The sequence below is a fragment of the Myxocyprinus asiaticus genome, chromosome 46 (assembly GCF_019703515.2).
Source record: "Myxocyprinus asiaticus isolate MX2 ecotype Aquarium Trade chromosome 46, UBuf_Myxa_2, whole genome shotgun sequence".
Lineage (NCBI taxonomy): Eukaryota > Metazoa > Chordata > Actinopteri > Cypriniformes > Catostomidae > Myxocyprinus > Myxocyprinus asiaticus.
Window position 1 is genome coordinate 19,115,346 of NC_059389.1, and position 17,020 is coordinate 19,132,365.

The 17,020-nt window shown below is 38.2% G+C and overlaps 1 protein-coding gene across 1 annotated transcript; it reads left to right on the forward strand.

Annotated features, from left to right (window-relative positions):
- Window positions 1–863: 863 nt before the first annotated feature.
- Window positions 864–11,584, forward strand: LOC127436093 (uncharacterized). The gene is made up of 6 exons (XM_051690024.1): window positions 864–1,019; window positions 3,910–4,390; window positions 4,946–5,021; window positions 6,238–6,316; window positions 7,821–7,956; window positions 9,858–11,584. Exons 2-6 carry the CDS (start codon window positions 3,950–3,952, stop codon window positions 10,263–10,265), a joined length of 1,140 nt encoding a protein of 379 aa, XP_051545984.1. The 5' UTR covers window positions 864–1,019; window positions 3,910–3,949; the 3' UTR covers window positions 10,266–11,584.
- Window positions 11,585–17,020: the final 5,436 nt, after the last annotated feature.

Sequence of the window (17,020 nt, forward strand, 5' to 3'; positions counted from 1 at the left end):
GTACAACAATATTACTGTGTCATGATATATAAATACTATACTATTTAAATTACATTATTTTCTTTATTTTTAAAGACAACATTATAGTAAAAATAACTGTAAAACAATGCCTTTTTAAATTAAAATCAGCATAAATGAAAGGCAGTACAACAATATTACAGCGCTGTGATATATATATATATATATATACTGTATATTATACGGTGTAAATAATATATTATTTTCGTTCTTTAAGACAAAATTATAGTAAAAATTACTGTAATACAATGCTTTTTTAAATTAAAATCAGCATAAATGAAAGGCAGTACAACAATACTACTGTGGCATGATATATAAATACTATACTATTTAAATAACTTTATTTTCTTTATTTTATTGAGACAAATTACAGTAAAAATTACTAAAATGAAATGCTTTTTAATTAAAATCAGCATAAATGAAAGGCAGTACAACAATACTACTGTGCCATGATATATAAATTATACTAAACTATTGAAATAATATAGAAATCAAATATCAAAGATCTTACACTCCTATAGAATGCACCCAGACCCTAATATATAAAAGGGAGGTTTATCTCAGAAATCTCTTGCGTCATCCCATCAGAGTTAATGAGGCAAACAAAAAAGTTATAGCGAACCAAAAAAAAAAAAAAAAGCGCTCAGAGTTGACATTCAGTCCGCCTGTTGGAATGACACCGATCCGCGTGTCCACGTGTTTTGGCAATTTGCATTTTATTTTAATATGTAAGCGCGTCTCCCCTATCAGCCGTGGTTGGCTTCAAACGCAAAGTCTATTTGTCAGATTCGGGTCTGGACGCGCAAATCGGAAAGCCCTGTGTTTTTGAACCCGCCCCTTCAGACACGTTGCCTTGGGAGAAGTAACACGGGGCCACACAACTGCAGTCTAACTCACTGAAACCACGTACACCTCTGTACAGAGACTCGGGCGATTCAGTTGTCTGTGGATATACTGCTGAAACAAAGGAAAGTGAGACATTTCGTCCCATCCGGCTTGAGGTACGACAAGCGTTTTAAATAATAAGGATCGCTTCAAAAAATTGTGTTTCTGTGTGAAAGAAAATTACAGGCACGTATAGCTAAAGGAATATCATTGGGTTTATAAGGCTTTATTTATATGAATGCAAAAGATGTAGAGTAGTGAGGATGCCGAGAGGTGAAGAGGCATCCATCCATTTAGAAAAAGGTGAAAATACAAACTTTAGTGTTGTATAGATAACACATTTTAATGCTTGCTTATATGCTGTATATATCAAACGCCCAAGCAGATAGTAGTTTTGTTTATACGGAGCCTTTAGAAATAGTTTTCAGGCTTTTTCTGCACCCGGCCGTTTTCGCTTTGAAACATAAATGTAATATAATATATTTGAAAATGTCAAAATTACGGTGGTCTTGTCTTAAAAGAGTGTATTATGGTGTTAGTCATCATCATCAGGACCCCACCCTCACTTAACGACAGGTACATTAATGATATCCGCTATGTCTTTTGTTTTCTTTTATATCAGATTTAGTATTAATATAACATCCAGTTTTACGCGATTCAAACTGTTGCGCTACATGTCGCTATTAAATAATTGTCACGTGCCCTTTTTCTACGTTTACACTGGGTGCCAAACGTAAACAAAATACAAAACTCTCAAAATGCATCTTTCCCAATATTTGTCTTTGTTTTGTCAAATTACCAGTTACCACAGACTAATAAAGGGTCTTTTCATGTGCATCCCAGCTGTCGACAAACTTGTGAAGGTATCCAGTGTATATGAAAGAAGAGTTTGTTCGCACTGTTTCCTCTATCTGCGGTAGTCCTAAATGCTGCGCTCGGTGCGTTTTGTTTGATTAAACTTTTGCCAAAACCCGTATTAACAGAGAAAAGCTTGTCAGTAGTTACATTTGGAAAGACTGCTCTTTATGACCGTTATAGAGCCAATTAGTCCCGTACTTGAGATACAGCTATTACATAATGTCTCTTTATTGGCAGGGCAAAACGTGTATGTCAAGAACCATTTGCCTCAGCAGTCCGTTTGTTTGCAGTGATACTGAGCAGCTGATGCACGGATTAAATGTCCAAGTGTTGTGAATGTGCATAGTCACTCTGAAAATGCTTTGCTAGTAGTGATGTATAGTGTTACACACAGTATATAGTGTTGTGTATAAGCTGAGTCGTGGTCAAAGTTACATTGAAATGTTGTCACACTAATGTCCACCTGATTTTACAAATATGTAAAGTGCATTTAGAAAGGTAAGTGTATTTTTTGGTAGAAATCGTGATAGTAAAAATGCACTTTTCTTCCTGGTTTGGCGCTTCAAAATTGCTTTTGAATTTTATTCAATTCAAACATATTTTCATGACTAAAATCAACCTGATTACTGTAAATCAGGTTGATTTTAGTCATGAAAATATGTTTGACTTGAATAAAATCAGTTAATTTGATCTTTCCTCATCAAGCACACTTTGTAGGTTATCTGACAATTGTTTTTTACAGCGTTGGGGTAGTTTTTGGGTTTGTTTGACACTATATTTATTAATCGATATATAATGATTTAAACATGCATCATTTACACCCATTTATTGACACTCCTTTTGATTTGTGAGAAGCCCTCCACCCCTTTCAAGTTCATGAGTGGTCAGCGACCTTAAAGAAAGCACAAAGCACTTGCTCCGTTGCAACATATGCTTTTAGCGAAGAATCACTTTGCCTCAGAAGTAACATTTAAAATGATCGTCAATACTCCTTTTATGTATATTCATCAAGGCCTCACTATTATGAATTACTAAGAACTGATGGAATTGATAATACATGCAGAAAAAATACTGGGAATGCTCAAGGCCACAGACCAGCTCCTAACTGTGTGGCCTTGGATTTGATTTCAAACCCCCTCTTTTGAAAGCAAGCCTGCAAAATAATGTATTTTTTGATTCAACCATCATACACCATACCTGTGCATTCGAATAGGGTGTGAGCTGCTAATCTATGAATCTAAGCAATTTATTAATAAAGGGCTACAGCAGGAATGGCACTATTAAAAAGGCTTCTTTCTAGGGCTATTGTTGTGTCCCATGGTGTTTACCATGGTTGTGGCATTCTGGTCTCATTGAATAAACAAACAGGGCTTTGAATCGGTCTTTTTATGTCACCTGCTTCTAAACTAACAGACTGCTATGAACGTCTTCAGCGTTTTCAATCTAGATGCAATCAGAGCAATATCAAATGTGTGTACTACAAAAGGTACAGATCTCTTCCTCAGAGACCACAGCTGTAAATATCATAATGTATTTAATTTTGATTAAATAGGTACACTGATTTGTCACTTATATTATGCTTAAACAAGGCTAATGTGAAAAGTTATTGTTGGATTATTCTTTTAGGGTTTGTTTTGGTATTTTATTGAAGAATCGAGGCTAAGAGAAGAATTGACAAAAGATTAAATTACATTGACTTCAATATATTGTGGTTACTCATGTTTAAGACAGCACGTTGCTTCAAGTCGTAATATTATAGAGTTCCCGGCAATGTTTGTGAAACAGCAGTAAGTCATTTTTATAGCTGCTCTTTATCTTTAGTCTGAGACTCAGGTGGTGTGTCTGGAAAGCTGGCTGGTCTGAACTAATGTGAATTCAGTATCCCTCTGGATTCTGAGGATGCATGCTTATGTTGGCATGTTTGACCGTCCGTGTCTGCTTTACTATTAATCTCTCAAATGGGTCCGAAATAGTTCAACACAGTGGAGTCAGTTTTTGTTTTTTATGTTCCAGCCAAAGCAAAACAGTGATCAAGAGAACATTCCTTCTCTATAATCCAATTTCACGCCAGCTCATGTTCTGTTCAGTAATATTGTTTATTGTTTATGGAAATTGGAGATTAAAATGATCCACCCTGTTTTCCTGCAGGTCAGTGATGGTCAGTGCTGGTTAGAACCTGCTTCCGAAGATGTCAGCTTCAGATTCTGACTATTCTATTGACTGGCTGGCCAGTGATGATGAGGACAACGATAGTGAGTTAGAACCAGACTGTACCAAAACTGAGGGGCAAACCACACTGCCCAAAGCCCCCTCCTCGGGGATCATCCAGGGAGCTCAGACTTGCCAGTCACTCCCAAAGAGGAATGGCGTTAAAGGGGAGGTAAAGGAGAAAGAGAATACGAGCTCTCGGGGAAGCTCTCCTGCTTGCTGCGATAGTTCGGACTACTGCAATGACGGTGAGCTTTCTCACCTGGGACAAGGGGATCGATCCAATTACCGGTGCACCGAGAGTCCTAAAGGCAATAAGAGGCAGGTGCTGAAGAGAACACGGAGCTCCTTGGTGTCGGAGCACAGAGAGAGGCAGCTCACAGCTGAGCAAATGGAGAAAAACAGGCTGTTTGCCTGCAAGGTGAGACGTGACACTTTTGGCACAGGGCAGGCATGTGTAATTTGCTGGTATGCCAGTGGAAGAGACGCAGTGTTCTGAAAACCACCCTTATCACCTAAAAGATCATTCTCCACCCAAGCAGAATAAATAATAAAAAAATAGTCGAAGCAGAAAAGCTTCCAGGAAGAGCCCTCCTCCATGTGTTCTTTCTAGGTGAAAAGTGAATGAGTCACACAAGTCCACTCAGTCAAAAAATTTACTGTTTTTCCCCTTCATAGCAGAATTTGAATGATAATGCATATTATGTCATTGGGACAAATGTGTAAAAGGGTGGATGAGTCACATTGTTTTGTATCATAGTGTGCCATTGTTCGTAGGAAATTATGAGTTCTATAAGAAATGTCCTAATTTGAGATGTTTGTGTATGGTAATGGGCAAAATGTAATGTCGTCATCATCCAGTACTGTAAACATCTGAACTCGGTTTTGTTTTTTAATAAATCTCAATGTAAGACAAACAATGTATAATGAACCGTAAAAGAAGGAAATGCTGAATGATGTTCTTTGTGTTTCTCAGTGCTTGGAGCTGCAGTGTTACATTCACCCACTGTCCTCAATCCTTAATGGCCTACGATCAGGCAGATACAGAGAACGTGAGTAACCCCCTATTCATTCCTACTACTCTTACAGTCGGCATACTACTGCATTTACCCTGATCACAGTTACTTATTGTGTTTTGCCAAAAGTTTGCCTAGTTTGATAATTTATAATCTATAAGTTAGTTTTTTGGAAGAACAGCCAAGCTAGAGGCAGCAGGCCATGGTACAAGAAGTGAGATTTGAGACTGAGATGTGTCATAAAAATACATTGTTTGGCATGAGACTACCGAATTGACCAGAATAATTTCCTCTATGTACTTTAAGTGCTGCCTGACTTAGACAAAACAGAACATGTATGGTTGAAAGAGACACGTCTAAGGCCATGCAAACTGCACAGCTCCAAAAAATACCCAAGGGCCTTGACTGAAATACCTAGAGCATGATAAAGAGAAGCTTAATGTCCTAGACTGGTGGGATGAAGTATTTGATAAAGTGTTTCCTTCACTGCTTTTCAGCAGCTTCGCTGAATTCTGTAGATTCCTGCACTAATTAAAATTTTTTACTCAACTAAAGAAGCAATTTTTTTGTGTGAACTAGGACAGCGTGATATAACTGTATGCAACGGTAGAAATGTGTATATCCGCAGGGTACAATAAAAGATCCAACGGCAAGCAGAAAACCATAGATTGATCTGCAAACTGTGTTGCAGATAGACGCTTCCAGTGTAAAAAGCTTGGATAACTGGATATAATATTGACGTTTTATGTAATACACATTTTACACTTGATTTTGGACTTGAAATTCCAGCAAAAATAAATATATTGTGATATGCTGTTACTGAAATTAATCCTACACTGCCCAACACAAATGTGACCATTGTAACTGTGTTACTGCGATTAATGCCTCTGTAAAATCTGTACTGTTAGGCATCGCAAAACTTGCTCGAGCTAGACATTACTGTAAAACGGCAACAGATGGTACTAAAAATGTTGGATCCTAAAAGAGAACTTTATTGGCTGGTTTAGTGCCCCACGTGTTAGAACACAGGTTGCGCACCAGGAGGACCCGCATGTGAGTGTTCAGTCTGGGATCACTGTCAAAGCGAGGGCTCTCGGTGACCCCGAGCTTCCTGTCCATAGAGACAGTGAGTCTGCCCTCCCACGTGCTTCACAGGAACCCATCTGCTTCACAGACTTAACTGGCCTGTCAAAGACAAAGAGCTGGCACTGCTCGTAAAAAGACTGTGTTTAAGCTGTGTCTTCTTTCACAGGCCTCAGCACTTTCCAAGAGAGTGTGGCCATGGACCGCATCCAGAGGATAATGGGGGTCCTGCAGAATCCCTGCATGGGGTAAGTGTCTTGCTGTTTGTCCTTACCTCACATACTGGTGGCTTGAGGGTGGGCTTTAGTACGCACAGCACTCTAGCACAGTTCGATTAAATGGATGTTGTGTTCATTTACTACTTGAAGTTGCGTTGTTCTCGCAAGCCACATTCTATTAGTTGTTGAGCACTGTGAGGGAATTTTGTTTAGGTGCATGTATATGCACATTAGCGGTAAGCTAAAGTTGAGTTCTCCCTGATTGGTTGCGAATGACTTCTATGCCCTCAGATGTGTCTAAGCAAGCCTTGTGAATGTCTTGGCTCTGAGGGTACAAGTAAAAGAGTCCAGGAAATGTGAAAGCACATGGCCTCGCAATGCTTGATGCATAGCGGCAGGAGGGATGCTGGCCCAATACAGACCTGCAACCATAAATCTAAAAGTAGCTGGCCAAGAATAGAATTCAAACCTGGGCCGTTAAAAATGTCCCGCTCCCTTGAGAGAATATCCTGTCATCCGTTTGATTAGTCCTCCTATGATTAGACAGCGTAATTGCTGTGATGTCATCTTTGGGAGGAGCCTGTGCTCCTGTTCAATTGGATGATGTCATAATGGGTCAGGCTGGGCTTAGGTGGGTCATTTAATTTTCCTCTTAACAGCACTTGGCATGCAGCCCAGATGTGTTCTCATTGTATTGCATTGTGCTACTTCATGAAATCCAGTATTCACGTGTGAGTTCAAAGGCTACAACATCAAGACCATTGGTGTACTTTGGGCAGCATCCAGCCACTGAAAACATGGATGATGGGATTTTGGGTGGGGTCCTAATTCCATCTGATCAAGTCACTGAGCCAAAACTGTCTCTGCTTAAACCCAAGCTGACGTAGGCAACCAGGCAGGCAAATTTGGGGTGTAGCTGCCTCCCCACCAGCAAGCTTAGAATAGGAACACCCCCCCCCCCGCCTGCTGGTGCAAATGCGCATCTGAAGAGGGCATATAAAATTTAAAAAATGTTTTATGGTAGTGGCTATATTCATTTAAAATGCTGAGAAAGGGGCCACAGCAGACTTTGGTCATGTGACTTGGAGTAATCCCCATTAACCATCTGTTGGGGCGGTGTGAGTAAATGGGCACCATGTGCTTGTGTGAGAGTGTGTCTGCATCAGTGCTCCTCACAACTATTTCTTTTCCCCATGACGTGGACGCCAGTGCCCCGCTGCAGGCTTATGTGTCTATATTTAGAGGCAAGGGAAATGGTTGCACTCCATGCACGTGTGAATCAACACAGGAGCTGTTCTCATTTTGAGGAACACGTTTGTGTGTTGGTGTGTACATGTTTGCATGATGCAGTGTACTTGTGGTTAAGTGCTTTTGGTTGCAGGCTAGCTGAAAACAAGGTTACAGATAGGTAGACTGGTAGACTTTCATTTTCAGTCACGTCTGAGGCACACTAAAACTGAAACTGTACAAGTCTATTTTTTTTAACATTTGTGGGTTGCCCAACTTAAATGTTGTTCTTTTCTGTGCCATGCAGGGAGAGATATGTCAACATCATTCTGAAAATGGAGGAAATGTTGATGAACTGGTTCCCTCACATAAAACCACAACGAAACGATCAAGCCAACACCGCAGACCTGATGGAGGAGACGAACCCGTCTAAGAAACCCAAGGTAATGCTCTCGTCAGACAAGGCTCTCTAAGAGCTGTCACAAACATGTGTAATTTAAGACTGCTGGCTGTTAGAAAAGGAGGGACTAAAATATCCATTATACTGTAACCACTGGACTGTAGAAGAACAGGGCAGGCAAGAAGGGATTAAAATCTATTTTTACAGTTGTAGAGGTATTAATGTATGCTAAGAACAATGATGGAAAAGAACAGGGGCCGGTTGCACCAGCTATACGTACGTTACAACTTAGCCAAGTTGTGGCGTAAATGGGCATAAAGTCACAATTTACGCACTACTAAATATTTGAGCATTGCACCATTAAATTTAAGTAGAACGTAAACCTACGTATAAACTAAATATTTACGGAAGCCTCCGACCAGGAGTAACGGATGGAATAAAAAAGCAGTCACTTAATGACATCAATGAGCTCATGTTTTGGTTGACAGGCTTCAGTCCTTTTGACATGTATGATGATTTTGGCATTTACTCTCATTTTCATTTACGGGAGAAAACATTATGTAAAAAACGTACTTCTTCAGCATGAAACACAGCTGTGTATGCCACCCGGTGTCATGTTGCAGCATAGTATGTAAAATATTAAAATGAATAAATGTCTGTTTTTCCAGCCTGTTATATTAGTATTTATTTATTATCCCTTATTAATTGTAGATATAAATATACCATTAATGAAATCTTGTTTTATTACGTATCGTATTTTAATGGGGATATAATTTTTTACAGCTGGCATTTATGTGAGCAGACAAGGTATGAACATCAACCGTAACAAGATCAAACTGAAATTCACAGCTTTTTAACACTTCTGTGTACAAATTTGAAGGCTGCTTATTGGATAAATACAGATAAACATCATATTATGTGACTACGCATTACTTTACGGAGAGCTTACGACCTACTAGTTAAGTCTTGCTTTAAGAACAGGTGATGCAACCAAATTAAGCACTGACTTAGTAACTACTAGTTTGTTTGTAACTAAGCCCTTAGTGTGAACTTTGAGTCTCACCTCAAGTGAGACCTTACGCACAGCTGGTGCAACCCTACCCAGGTAATTTTATGAAAGCTTCCAGAGGATAGAGAAAGACATCTGAATAAAAGAACATTTGAAGTCTTATTTTATACCCCTTACAAAAATGTACCATGGTAACCATTATTCCTACCAAGATACAGTAGTTACTACAGTAGAACTGTGGTAACTTGATATTTGCCACCACTGGAACTAAATTGAAAGAGAGATTTGGAGTTTCTCGCACTGTTTGAAGGTGATCCCATATTCATTTATTTTGATTTTACAGTCATGTGAATAATTGTAGCTATGGTATTTTGGCAGAAACTATGGTCACCATGGTTCATTTTAGTAAAAGACCAGTCCTCTTATTTTGTGGCGAGATCCTTTCCTCTAGATGCCATTTATAAAGTAATATTTTTAAATACTATTTATATGGTAAATGATTGTGGTAGACAAATGTGTTTTACAATGACCTTTATTTACCCTATAAAAATTATATTAAAATGTAGTTGTATATTATTTTGTATGTACCTTGTGTACTGTTATGTTAAATATAATTTATTGACAGCAAATAATGCGTACTATAAATTTACTCAAAATCTACGTTTTTTGAAAAACCACAAAATATACATTATCCATTGACAAGGCTGTCAGTAGATTTTGAAACTGGCACAAAGGAGAACATTTGTGGTCAGGGGTATCGGCCTTTCTTGATCGATGGCAAAATATTGGCTGATTTATTGGTCTGGCTCATATAATTGGCCTGTAGATTGTTTAGCACAGTCATGTACTTGATTTAAAATTGTAATAGAGTTTAAAGTGCTCGCCTCTAGAGCATTTGAAATGGTAAATTAATTCTCTCTTTCAATACCTTACAGTTGTCTCCAGCTACATCTCCCCTGCTCATCGGCATTGCAAACCCTGCCACCACAAGTGCCTCTTCCATGGGTAGCAAGGCAATGAGAGTCAGTGACCTTACCCCACCTGAGCCCTACTCTGCAACCAACCTAAAATGGCTCCACACATCACCCATCTGCTCCCCAACAGCTGAACAGGCCGTTCAGAACTTTCTAACAGCCCACAGAGGCAAGGACACAACACAGGACAACTCTGTGTCCTCCAGCACAGACCGGCTGTGTAGTGAGACAGACTCTACTCCCAGTCGACCGCCTCCAGGCAAAATTAATGCACCATGCCTTGAGAGACTGCTTAAATCTACAGAGAGTATCATTACCCAGAAAGGCTCAGTGGGCATGGGTGGAATGACAGACGGCGGTTGGTCCTAGTCCTGCGAAAGGGCTCTGGGAGATCAGAGCTTTGCTAGAGCGTGAATGCCCCAAACTGGACTGGAGTCACCTGACTTAGGGGCAATTCCTGCCTCCATTCTAGCCTTGCGGAGAGGCACAGAATGCCACAGAGGGAGTTGAGCTTAGCCCAGCACAACCAAGCGACATGTTCGGTTACATACTATAAAGTGTCAGAATTTGATCTTTGTACGCATGGGGGTATATCCGTGTACGTCTTCATTTTTTCCTTCTGTTGGACTGCAGAATGAGTTGTAGCTGTGTGTGTGTTGGGGGGGGGGGGGGGGTTGTTAGAAGGTTCTACGATGTTGGCTCACCTCTGTACTTACCTTTGATAAGGTTTCCTCTGAAGACAAAGCCAAAGGAGAAAACCTCCCATGGCGGCAAGATCTGATGATGCAGCGTATTGGTATCTATGAAAAAGCAAATCTCTAGACAAAACTAAGCAGCCTTTTTTTTTCCAAGAAGGGAATGGAAAAGAGGGAGGTATTTATTCTGGGAACACTTCAGATATTCCAGTGTGTTAGTGATCTCTATTGTAGGTGTGATTGAATGTGAATTTATTGCTTTAGTTTGCTCTTTACATCCACTCTAGAGAGATGATTGATGTGATTGTTACTTAATAGATTTAAACTTCTAGCAATTGTTTTTGGTACAACGGTTCTACCTCAATCTGACACCACGTCTCCAGAAGTGTATGAATAGATTATAAGAACATACATATACTCACGTAGACTCAGACAGAGGAAGCCTCAAAGCGCATAAATACAGTGAGCCAAACTTGCCTGTCATGCCGGAATGCTGGGTGCGAGCTGTTCAGCTCGGACTAACACAGGAGGCTCACTTCAATGGAGGAAACTCCGGAGGATTGACTGGTGCCATTGTAAAGAATGTGAACTGCAAATTTTAGCTTTCTTTGTAAGCCTCCCAGTTCAAGGCATACGGTGCCTGTTAATTTGATGTCAAACTGTGCCTCTTCACTGGTTTTGAAGGGAGAGTAAGACTCATCCGGAATACCTGACTCTTCTGAAGGATGTACAAAAAATTCAGGAACCTTCAAAACTCCTGCCATTCATTTTCTGCTATCAAGTAAATTATTGAAACTCTTGCCAACTACTTCTGTGGTCATGTGAGACAATGACATTCAGTTTGCCACAGAGCTGGATGAAATCTAAGAGGGAAAAGGTATTAACTGTGTACATATTTGGAAAAGTGCTGTTAATTTACCCTTGCAAAGTGGCCTTTATAGTGTAATATTTTATACTTTCAGAAAATAAATGTGGTTATATTTGTTTGCTGTATTCCATTTGTCTTAAGGCATTTTGTGTTTTAACCGATCACAAACAAATGGGTGAATCTCCAGGTCACATTTCACCCCAAAATCAAAATAATTTAGAAATTATATTTTTGTTAAAAGAAAATAAAGCTTATTTTTAGAACCATTAAAATAAAAAAAAATAAAAAAATAAATTTTCTTTTTATTAATTAATTAATTAATTTTTAAATCTTAATGGGGTGAAATATTACCTGAAAAATTAGTATGGGTTTCATGAGATTTATGTAATGGTTTACAAATGTTTTTTCAATGGCTGATATCTAGAGTGCAGGGTGGCGGATGGGCAACATAATGGTGATAAAATTTCATATAAAATACAATCTAATTATAGCCCATGATACATGCTCACTTATTTTACTCTATTTACTCAAATTACTTTAAAATTTGACAAGAACTTGAACACTCTAAGGTCAAGAGCCCAGTTGCAGAAACCCCTTAAGAAAACCCTCAATGAAAATAATCTCATAATTATAACGAGGAGTCTTCTTATCTAAAAGGGGTTTCTTGCTACTGGGCACAGACTTATGCTACTTGGCCAGGCATTCACAGTGATTGCTCAATAGTACTACTGCCACAGATACCGATAATATCAAGAAGGCCTATTAATCAGTCTGGCTGATAAAGCAGTCTATTACTACACATAAATATCAATACAGCAAACAATGGCTTTTGCTTTTTGTCATGACAACCGAATGCCATGCAGGTTCAAGATAAATATTTAATTATGATCTTCCTTTGTTCATTCATAACAAGGAATACCATTACACTGGGTATAATTTGGCAGCCCATGCGTATGCATTGTTTTTGGTATTGCTTTGATATTGCACCAGAAGACAACTGATCACAGAACTCTTTGTACACCGATCAGCCACAACATTAAAACCAACCGCCTAATATTGTGTAGGTCCCCCTTGTGCTGCCAAAATAGCGCCAACCCACATCTCACAATAGCATTCTGAGATGCTATTCTTCTCACCACAATTGTACAGAGTGGTTATCTGAGTTATCGTAGACTTTGTCAGTTCGAAACAGTCTGGCCATTCACTGTTGACATCTCTCAAGGCGTTTCTATCGACAGAACTGCCGCTCACTGGATGTTTTTAGTTTCTGGCACCATTCGGAGTAAATTCTAGAGACTGTTGTGTGTGAAAATCCCAGGAGATCAGCAGTTACAGAAATACTCAAACCAGCCCGTCTGGCACCAACAATCATGCCACAGTCCAAATCACTGAGATCACATTTTCCCCATTCTGATGGTTGATGTGAACATTAACTGAAGCTCCTGACCCGTATCTGCATGATTTTATGCACTGCACTGCTACCACACAATTGGCTGATTAGATAATCGCAAGGATGATTGTTGGTGCCGGATGGGCTGGTTTGAGTCTTTCTGTAACTGCTGATCTCCTGGAATTTTCACACACAGGCTATAGAATTTACTCCGAATGGTGCAAAAAAAACAAAAAACATCCAGTGAGTGGCAGTTCTGTGGACGGAAATGCCTTGTTGATGAGAGAGTTCAACAGTGAATGGCCAGACTGGTTCGAACTGACAAAGTCTATGATAACTCAGATAACTGCTCTGTACAATTGTGGTGAGAAGAATATCATCTCAGAATGCTATTCTGAGATGTGGTTTGGCGCTGTTTTGGTGGCACGAGGGGGACCTACACAATATTAGGCAAGTGGTTTTAATGTTGTAGCTGATCAGTGTATACTGTACTCATTGACATTCTGATATGAAGACATCTATTCAAATATCAAAGCCACCAAAGCTTTCTAGTCTCTCTATAAAAACAACCCCCAAACAAGGCCAACCCATGAGGTAGATCTACAAACACCAAGTCTGAAATATAGCCGGTGTTAAATCACAACTTGACCTTAGAAACAGAATCTATTATCTGTCAGAGGATAGTGAATATACCAGGACTGGTCTCGGATGATTAAACACCCTCCAGTTTCTGGGAAGGAGGAGGTTGAATGGGGAAATGGAGGCATGCAAAATAAAACCCACATCCTCCGGAGGATAAAGTAAATATTTTTCTGGACAGTGAGTAATTCAAATGTTCTCCCTCCTTGATCCCCCTTCCTTCCATTTCCTTGCTGTGCACAAAATAAAAGGACACTTATAAAATCAGTCAAGCGCCTGGTGCAATGGCATAATAATTTCTATTGCAGTTATTGGGAAGAGGGTTTATTTTGGTCTCTGAAGTCTCTGAAATTTTCTACCAATGTCCTTTGGCAGAATAATAAATTACACTTCTCTTTTACTAAAAAGATGAGAGGAAGTTATAGAGCTATCAGCCTATAATTATTTTTAGGACATGGTGGTTCATGTTATGTTATCTACAGGTTATTAGATATGACTGTAAGAGATTGCATTTTCAAAGAAATATTCTGGGTTCAATATAAAATAAGATCAATCAACATAATTTGTGGAATAATTTTGATTACCACAAAAATGTATTTTGACTTGTCCCTCCTTTTCTTAAAAAAAATAAAAAAATAAAAATCAAGTGCTATATAGAGGCACTTACAATGGAAGTGAATGGGGTCAATCTGTAAACATTAAAATACACACTGTTTCAAATGTATAGCCACAAGACGTAAACAATATGCATGTTAATATGATTAGTGTGATAAATCATTTACTAACATGTTCCGAGTAAAGTTATATCCAATTTTAAAAGTTTGTTGCCATGATGATGTTACACCATAAACCCTGTAATCATGGTAAACAACAATTTAAACAGCTATAAGGCACAAATAAAACATGATTAATAACATAAGAATTAATGTGAATTACATTAAAGTGTTTAAATTAGAATTAAAGTGCTTTAATAAATTTATAAGCTTCACATTTCTGCCTTTAAACCTTCCAAAATATGGCCCTATTCACTTCCATTGTAAGTGCCTCACAGTAACCTTAAGTTTTGCTCTTTTTAAAAAAAAAAAAAAAAAAAAAGGGAAGGATGAGTCAAAATTGTTGTAATCAACTTTATGCCACAAATTCTGTTGATTGAGCTGAACTTGTATTAAACCCAGAATATTCCTTTAAAACATCTTGTATTAGCTAGCTGTGGGTCTGATGAAACAATCCTAATGAGCGTGAATTATAACCAAGTAAGATAACCATAAAATAACACCACATAGAGTGCAAAGATCTTCTCAGACAGGAGATATGGTCTTTTCGGCTAACCATATTCTGCAATAGTATATGAAAATAGGTCCTTCAAACAAAAGTCACTTCCTGTTTCAAAAGGATAAGGACTGAAAATGAAGGCTTCTTTATCTGTGCTGACCAGAAATTTTGAAAGAGGAGTGATTCTGATTTCTTTTTGACTGCATTCACACAACTGCATTTGATATACAAAGTGACTTCAAGTGATCTTAAATTTAGCAGGACTCACAACTGATTTTCAAAAGTGTGTTTGGTTGCTTAGTGCTCCATAAACAGGACCACCTGAAAGGTAAAAATGAATTCTGAGACTTTTTGACCACATATCTGAGAGGATGAAAGCTGTAGAAGAATCTCAAAATGCCAAACAGTTTAAAGCTTGGATATACAGTACTTCATTTTTCCATGTGTCATTACATCTTGCACATAGCCAAGCGCTCAGCCTTACTTGATTATACTCTCTTGACTGCGAGCCCATACAGACGTGTTCGACGCATGCGCACAATGACTGCTTTGACTCTTTTAGCACAGCCATGGCAAGCACATGCGCAGACAATGTTGGGGAGTAACGGAATACATGTAATGGGATTACGTATTTAAAATACAAAATATAAGTAACTGTATTCCACTACAGTTACAGTTGAAATCATTGGTAATTAGAATACAGTTACATTCTAAAAGTATTTTGATTACTGAAGAGATTACTTTGCATTTTATTGTCATTTGTTTCATTTAATATTTAGTCCTTTCAGATGGAAAACATTTATACATATAAATGATGTGATCCAAAGTGCATTTGAACAGCACTGAAACACTTTCTTATGATGTGTTATGATGCTTCATACGAGCAGACAGAGAAGTAAGTTTGAAGTAAGTTTGGAGCAGAAGAAATAGAAATAAACCTTGTGTAAATTGTCAGCTTTACGCTAAGCTAAAATGCTATTTCTAGCCGTTTTACATGCACGTTACCAGGCATGATTATATTTTTTTATCAAGAAAATTCACATTGGATCATAATTTCTTTTTTTTCTAGTAAGACCTTTGATATTTGGGCAAAAATTGCATTCTTGATAATAATTTTTGTATTGTTTTCCTGTAAAATTATCTAAAAATCCTTAAAACATGATCAATTTGATTTATCTTGTTTTAGAAACAACACTGCATAAGATATTTAGGTTTTTCAGAGAATGTATTTTTAACATGTGTATTTTGTCTTACTGTACTGGCAGAGTTTTTATAGTCAAAACAAGTGAAAAAAATCTACCAGTGCTGAAGAAGTAATCCAAAGTATTTAGAATACGTTACTGATCTTGAGTAATCTAACGGAATATGTTACAAATTACATTTTACAGCATGTATTCTGTAATCTGTAGTGGAATACATTTCAAAAGTAACCCTCCCAACCCTGTGCGCAGACAACGTGCAAAGACGCAGACTGTCCGAATGTCTAGAATCAGGCTGCTCACAGACAGTCCACGCATACTGTGCCAGTGACGAAATTTGCATCACACACTCTGTGCACGACACGTCCTGGCATGCGGAAAACCGAAGTATACTTTAGCGTTTAGAGTGAAATCCTTAAAGATCCAATACAATGTCTTGATTTTGTCTATAGTTATCTGTCATTATTAGGGCTGCACGATTTGGACAAAAAGTCATATTGCGATTATTTTGAAAAATATTGCAGTTTGAACTGCAATTATGATGTTTATGACAAAAAAAATGGTAATGTATTTCACATGTTCAACTGCCAAAAGGCTACTAGGGTTTTCACACTTGAGTCCTCTTAAAAAGAACCAAACTGAGACTTTTTTTTTTTTCAATTCACCCACAAACAAATAAATATATAAACAGTGAACAAAGAAAAAACTTCTTCATATTTAAATTGTACCCATCCAGCCCACTAATCATCATTAGTTTTTGAAACCCAGTCAACTTGAATATTAAGAATGCTCCGATCAGGATTTTAACATCTCTTACCGATCTCAAATTTTATTTTCATCTAATCGTCTGATGCTGATCATTTAACGTTTTATCAGCAGCTCTGTCAAAAAACTGGTTATATGTAAGCTTTCTGCTCAATGTCACTGTTAACTGAATTTCCCTGTCGGTAATACCATAGTTGTTGCATAGTTTTTGCTGTCAAAAATACTGTTGGTTGATTGAATAATAAAATTAACACAAAATATTCCAGTTTACACTTTACTCTAGGCCTTGAAAACAA